The sequence below is a fragment of the Alligator sinensis genome, unplaced genomic scaffold (assembly GCF_000455745.1).
Source record: "Alligator sinensis unplaced genomic scaffold, ASM45574v1 scaffold210_2, whole genome shotgun sequence".
NCBI classification, from domain to species: domain Eukaryota; kingdom Metazoa; phylum Chordata; order Crocodylia; family Alligatoridae; genus Alligator; species Alligator sinensis.
Genome location: NW_005841946.1, coordinates 2100824 through 2108009, shown reverse-complemented (window position 1 = coordinate 2108009; position 7186 = coordinate 2100824). Strand labels below are relative to the sequence as shown.

Below are 7186 nucleotides of genomic sequence, written 5' to 3'. Positions count from 1 at the left end.
GCGGTTCAGGTGTCCAGAGGCCATGTTCCAGCCCTCTTTTCTGGGCATGGAGTCCTGTGGTATCCATGAGACAACTTTCAACTCCATCATGAAGTGTGACGTGGACATCCGAAAAGACCTGTATGCCAACACAGTACTGTCTGGGGGCACCACCATGTACCCAGGCATTGCTGACCGCATGAGGAAGGAGATCTGCACCTTGGCACCTGCCACCATGAAAATCAAGATAGTTGCCCCACCAGAGCGTAAATATTCAGTCTGGATTGGAGGATCGATCCTGGCTTCTCTGTCCACCTTCCAGCAGATGTGGATCAGCAAGGAGGAGTATGATGAAGCTGGCCCTGCTATTGTCCACCGTAAATGCTTCTAAATGAGCTGCCTTGGAATATGACTACAACACGAGTCGTCTAAAGACAATCCTTTGTCCTCAGCTGCTGAGACTGGTAGTGGAGCTATCTGGATGTTGGCTTTATAGACCCCAGCTCAGGGTCCTGCTTGTGATGTCTACTACCTGGGACAACTTATGTACCCTAAGTAAGGGGAAGGGGCTACAGTTAGGTGGCTTTTTGGGTATCAAATAGCAGCTGGGGGGTAGGGGTAGATATTCTAACTAATTCCTCTTCAAACTATGAAAGGCTCCCAAGTCTTGAGCTGGGTTTCAGGTGTCTGGGGAGGGTTTATAGCTTGCACGGAGCAGCACTGGCTTGTCTCAGTGAAGTTCCATGGAACTGAAGAGGTAAGCATCCAAGATGTTGAGTGGGATGGGGAGGGAAAACCTATGGAGGCTCAGGGTGACTTTGGCTGTGGCCTGAGTCCCATGTCATACCCTTGGGCATTGCATGCTATGCTGCGATGATTCGGGCAGCGTGGAAATGGCTCTTGCATAGCTAAGCTCCTTATTTTCCTGTTAACTTCTCCATGGGGAGGAGTGCTGTAGCCAACTTCTAGCTACCCTCTTCTTGGTCCTAACCCCCCTCCCCATGCCTACTACTGTAAATCCAAGTGGCAGAGCTGCCTCAGTACCTTCCAGTTTTTAGCCCCCCTCTCCCCTCCTACTGATTGGAATCAGCTGGTGAGGTCACTAATGGTGGCCTTCTGTTCAAATGCATGCAATCTCAATTTTTGTCAGGCTCTCATTTGAGGACAGTTAAGAATATCCGCAGATGAGAAGCCCATCTCTACTTGTGTATTAATCGTGTAATCATCCTGTAAATGCCTGCTGGTTGGAATGAAATTCTTGCTGTTTAGCCACTAAACATTGTTTAACTTCTTCTTTCTTCACACTTCCCATGTAGCTGGTCTAAAAGCCTTCAGTCCCCCTTGGACTACAAAGTTAACCTGCCTGCTATGAACCATGTGACCTATCTTTTTCAGGGGAAAACTGATGGATCCATAGTGATCCCTTTCAAATATGGGAGTTCTGTCAAACCTGTGTTGGAACTACTTTCTGGAATAAAAATTCTGCTGGCTACTAAAGCTTGAGCATGTAATTTGCAGTGGTCTCCCTAGAAGGAGCCAAATAGCATGATGGGGTGGGGAACTGCATCACAACAACCTCTCTGAATGTGGCTGGCTTTCATGTGTAGGACTAGTCTAGGAAGCTCCTAATCCCAGACCCAACCTAGACTTCAATGAATAGGGCCAGGGCCACTATCCTTGTAATATATATTACAAGGATAGTGGCCCTATTCATTGAAGTCTAGGTTGGGTCTGGGACTAAAAAAAATGTATATTGGTGCAATGCTGAGTATTCTCTGGACAGTACACTCACTCACTCACTCTCTCTGTCTCTCTGTCTCTCTGTCTCTCTGTCTCTCTGTCTCTCTGTCTCTCGGAGCACGAGAGATGCCTCAGCAGCTCCTGACTAAAACTTGGCCTTCTTGACTGCCTTTCTGCTTGACTCTTGTAACTTGGCTGCATGCACAACTATGTAATGGTCCCCTAGAAACTTCTTGCATCTGGTAGTAACTTCCCTGTGCAAGGCACTTTACCTGCTTACTTGGAGTAGGCTTACTGATGAAGATTGGATGCAGTCACAAAACTGAATGGATGAAGTGTGCCATGAGACCTCCTCCAGACTGGCAGCTTGGTGCTTCCTGACTTATCGTTTCACTTTTTCTCCTAGCTCTAAAAAGCATCTGGCCTTAACCACAGGTAGCACCCTAGACTGGTCCTACTGACAACAGCATGATGTTTGGGGAGGCAGGCAGCCCTGCTGAATCCAGCAAAGACTTTCACTTGGTAATTGTGTACGTGTAAAAACTTTGATGTAGAGGTGGTGTGGGGAAGGAAAAGAACAAATTTTGCCTACTAATCTATTAATCTTACCCAAAGAAATTCTGCCTCCTTACTAGTAACATGACATCTGATTTAAAGCCACTTATGACTCTGCACTACATAGCATTATCCCATCTATTGTTATCCTAGGTACTCTGATTTCTGGCTACTAATGGTAAAAAGGGACATTACACACCTGTAGCAATAGCAGGATGTGCTCTCTAGTGTGAAGTACAGCCTCTCTCTACATCACTCCTGCCCCAGTTGGCTTTACAACCCTATATGTTCAGGCTGTTCTCCACCTCCACATCGAGAAGGAAAAAAATCTGTGTGTTGTGCAGATGTGGATGTCTGTCTGGCTTCCAAAGCAATATTAAACTTCCATAGCATAGAGAACTCCAGCTGAATGGAAGTCCTAGTATTGTTAGTATCCCTGCAGCTTTCTAAGCTGCTTGTATTGAGCTTTCTTCAGTGAAAAAATGTGTTATGCTTTTACTCTTTAATCCAACAACTGATCAACTTCTATGTGCTGTTTCTAGTACTCTTACCTTAATACTATAATACTCTCAATCTGAAAGAACTAGGTGAAAAGAGAGGTTTCCTACTTCTAAGAATCAGAATCTTTCAGTGCCATAATCGTAATGCTTCAATAACTATTTACTAACCACTATCCTTTTGTGAACTAAGGAGTAGTGAGCCTCCATCCATAGGCTGATTGTGACTTGGAACAAACTCCCCTGCAGACATGGATGATGGCAATGTAAATAGTGGCAGAGGAGACTCTATGCCCTCCCCTCCCTCTCCCCACACACACTACAGCTAGATGCATATCCAGTATTTGACTGGAGAGAAAAAAGAAAGAAGCTAGAGAGACCTCACTTGCAATACATAGAGAAGATGAATGTGACTGAGGGAGCTTTCCTAGTGCTTGCCTTCACTGATGGTTTTTTTTTTTTTTTTTTTTTTTTTTTTTTTTTTTTAGCTAGTGTGTAGTAGCTTGCTGTAAGCCATCCTAGTTTTATGGTGGAATAAACCCAGAGAGATCAGCCATAGGTAGCACATACGGTGCTCTTGCTGAAGGAACCTCTAAGTTAAACTGCAGTACCTGTAAAAATCCTAGCAGAGATTGCTAGCAAGCTACATTTCATGCAAGTTGCCCCACTTGGGAGACATGTAAAGAAACTATAACAACATTCATGGCTATGAAGGCAAAGCTTCATACACTGTGTAGGACACTTCCCACTGCTATGTATGTTGAGAAGAATCCTGTTGTTTCATAAGGCCAATCAGTGCAAAAAGAATAAGGCCTGAAGATGCATTATTCATAGAGAAGCTTAAATATTTCAGTGAGAAGAAGAAAAATTATTCTGATTTATTATCTTTGCTCCATCCCTTAACGTGAATATTTGTGCTTTGAGAGGGCAAAAGCAGAGTATCCTCACTCCATACACTGGATCTCTCCTAATGTGTTACAGAAACTCATGTAGAGATTTTGTTACCCACAGTTAGACCGTCTGGAGGGAGAGTTAAGTTGTCTCCTTGTTTCAAGGAGGACTTTATTCTTCCCTTATGTGTGGTGGGAGACCGGGCAGAGCTGATGGATGGCTTGGTTTAGACTGCAGTAGTTTCTGCCCCAACTCTCTCTTTTTTTCCAAGGCACCAAGTAAAGGAGAGTATACAAAAGACAGATGTGAAAAGGTGGTCTCTTCTGTCCGTCCACATGCACAAAGCTCACTAGAGTGTCTTTCTTTGAGAGTTTCTCTTCTTTTGGCAAGCTATCTGATCTGCAGAAACAAAGCAGCTGAAATTTTGTTAGCGCTCACGCCAGCAGCATCAGGCTGCACGATAATCGTGTATTACAATATTTGAAGGAATCCAGTCAGAACACCAAGAGGAAATGACAAGTCAGCTAGTTAGAAAAACCTGCCTGCTGAGCTGAGTGAGGCATAAGTTCTACCCTGCAGTGGCACAATTGTCATGTTTAATTGTATTAACTGTAATGAGGGAGAAGGCTGGTCCTGGTGTACAGATACACTGCTGCCATCAGCTGGTAAAAGGCAAACATGAATGGAAGGAATTACCCATTACAGAAGTGTAGTGAGAGGATATGCTGAAAGCACCCTGCAGCCTAATCTGCATATGGTGCCATTGTTCTGCTATATTCATGGTGCAGAATAACTACAATAGAAGAAGTATAACAAATGAGCTATTTTGATGTAGTAGAAAGCTGGACACACTATACATATATTTAAAATGTAATTTAATGCAATGTGAGTCAGGTCTTTTGAGTTCAGTAGGACACCAAAGGCTAGTCACTAAAGCAATGCATTCACATCCCAAGACCCAGCCCTGGGAAATGCTCAGTCTGTTTCCATGTCATAAAGCATAGATATTCCCATAGAGATGTCCTAGGTCCTGCGCTGTCTAATACCACCACTCCTTCCCCTCTTTTGCAACAGAGACCAGTATAACTAGCCAGGGAGAGTCCAAGCTCATGAGTGCCATTAGGATTTGACATGTCAGTGCTAGAACTGTGTGGGCATAGAGGGATCTAGGATTTTGGAAAGGGGGTGCAGATGATGTGGTGCATCTTCACACACAACACACTTTCTCCAGTTAAAGAGAAACTAGAAACTTTACTAATATGCTATGGGGCTAGTGTGATATTATTCAGTTTAAAATAAAAGCAAAAACAAGTATAACTACTAGAGTGTGCGCTACTTTGCTGGATTGTCTATTCAATTAAAAAAACACAACAAACTAGGCAAAAATAGTCAAAGGATATTGGGTCATTACTCCTGTAGTCGTTACAATTAAAATGTACATCGCTTTTAGATCAAGTGCCTTGGCAGTGCCTCTAATACTTCTCTGTCACTCATGTCTACATCTGAATTAATATTACCATCTCTGAGTTAAGGTTTTTGGCTAGAGCTAAACAGTCTGCAGGGCTGTGAAAGAGAAGAGAGATGTTACCAGGAATGGTTAACAGACAGCACAATTGCAGAAGAAAGGAACGATGGAGCATCAAGACCCTTAAAAAGGGAGGGACGGTCATTAACACCTGTGGAGTAGAAAGACTAGTAGGAATCTGGGAGCTGGCAATAAGCCATGGAGTCACTGCCCTCACTGCTGCCTGAATAGAAAGGCCACTGCCCCTCCCAAGCAGTTGGTTTAAAAGTTTGGGTGAAGCAGGGATCTGGATACGTCCCTGCGTGTGGGTGTGTTGTGCTGTGCAAGAGGAGATATGGTCTGCACTCTCTCCCCCTCCAAATTTGCAAGATCTTCTAAGTGGTTTCCTCAAAGGGACGTTCCTTCCTGGCAGTGGCTTCTGTTCTGGAAGGCAATGTGTATAAATATGCAGAAGGAGGTGGTTGTGTGTTTAGGAGGGAAGGGAAAACTAAGAAAACACTTCAGCTGGACCCTTGCTCTGTTTCTCAAACCAAATGTTGGCCCTTTCAAGCACGCTTGCTTCTCCCTCCATCTCCCAAGTCCTCCTTCCTTGGCCCTAATAGGACTCACTCCCCTTCTCCCTCCTGATTAAATGAGCACTTCCAACACAACACAGGGGCCTAAAAGGGATGTGAGAAAATAAATGTCAAACTTGATCATGTAAAGTGTCTTCATCATCTCCCTCGGCTCTAGGAGGAGGATTTGGATGGAACAAGAAGGGAAACTATACATAGTTTGGCTAACCCTTCAAACACTCCAAAGCTTACCTAAACCAAGTCTCCAAAACTTTTGCATGCCATCCCTCTCTCCCCCTTTTCCTTGAAACAGTCTGGGAGATAACTGGATACCCCACAACTGATCCATCCTGAGCTCAACACAGATTCTGAATGCCTCTATTGGGAACCACTAGCCACTCCAGTGGCAGTCCTCATGGTGAGAATCCCTTAATGTTTTCATTCTCTTATTTAGTTCTCAAATCTCCCTGCTTGGATTAAAGTGTCTGTCTCTATCTTCCTGAGAGAGCTTATATGAATTTAGTGCAAACCGCAATTAAAAGTTTGACTGACCACAATGCTGTGCTTTTGCATGCAGCAATTTCTAAAAAAAACCCCAAAAAACAAAAACTTGCAAAACTTCCTTCTTTGAAATTTGTTCTCTTAATGAGGAGAGACACAGAGTCTTGAATACCTATGAATTAATCATATTAATTTGCTAGTGTCAGTCATTGACAAAAGCTGTACTTCAACACTTATCCGGAGGTTGTATGTACAAAACAGAGAGTACTGGAATGAGTTTCTTGTTTGAAATCAGAGTCTCTGTTTATCCATGCAGGTCTTGCTCTCAAGATATTTTTTTTTATCTATTGGAAGGTACTTTTGTGACTTCAGTCATCAGCCTAATGCTTTCTACCTTTTTGTGGAAACAGAGAATGCTGTTCTTATTTCTCTGATGGTGGTGTCATGATTTTGTAGCAACTATTTCAGAGCAAGAAAAAAGTCAAAGGCAGGAGCAAAAGGGCTTGAGGCTGATTTTTGCTGAATTAATTCCAGTCACTGAGCTTGATGTAGTGGGTCTTACTTTGGAATCATGGAAGACCAGAACTGCACATAATTGGTGCTGAGATCCTCTACAGAGGGTTGTTACTGAGAGCAGGGCACGTACGCCAGCATCTGTGAAACCACAGGTAAGATGCTATTTCTGGAGATATGGGTGGGAGCCAGGAATGCTCTCATTTTATAGTGTCACGGTACCTAATGAAAAGAGATGCTGTAGTGGACTTCGAAAAATGGAGCGGGTCAGATTCTCCAGTCTGGAAACTGCTTGAAGCTGCTTTTGTACTTAGCCTTCAAACCATCTTCCTAACCCACCCATTCAGGGGCTCATCCGGTTCCAGGCTAGTCCCTACTACAAAGTAAAATGCCTCAACACTGCATGTTAGACACTGCTCTCTGCAACACTA

The 7186-nt window shown here is 43.7% G+C and overlaps 1 protein-coding gene across 1 annotated transcript in view; it reads left to right on the top strand.

Annotated features, from left to right (window-relative positions):
• Positions 1 to 1605, top strand: part of LOC102370707 (actin, cytoplasmic type 5-like) — a 2436-nt gene extending 831 nt beyond the window's left edge. Inside the window, exon 1 of the mRNA XM_006020080.3 lies at positions 1 to 1605. This exon is cut by the window's left edge and continues 831 nt beyond it. Within this exon, the coding sequence (XP_006020142.1) occupies positions 1 to 370 (370 nt within the window). The 3' untranslated portion in view covers positions 371 to 1605.
• Positions 1606 to 7186: the final 5581 nt, after the last annotated feature.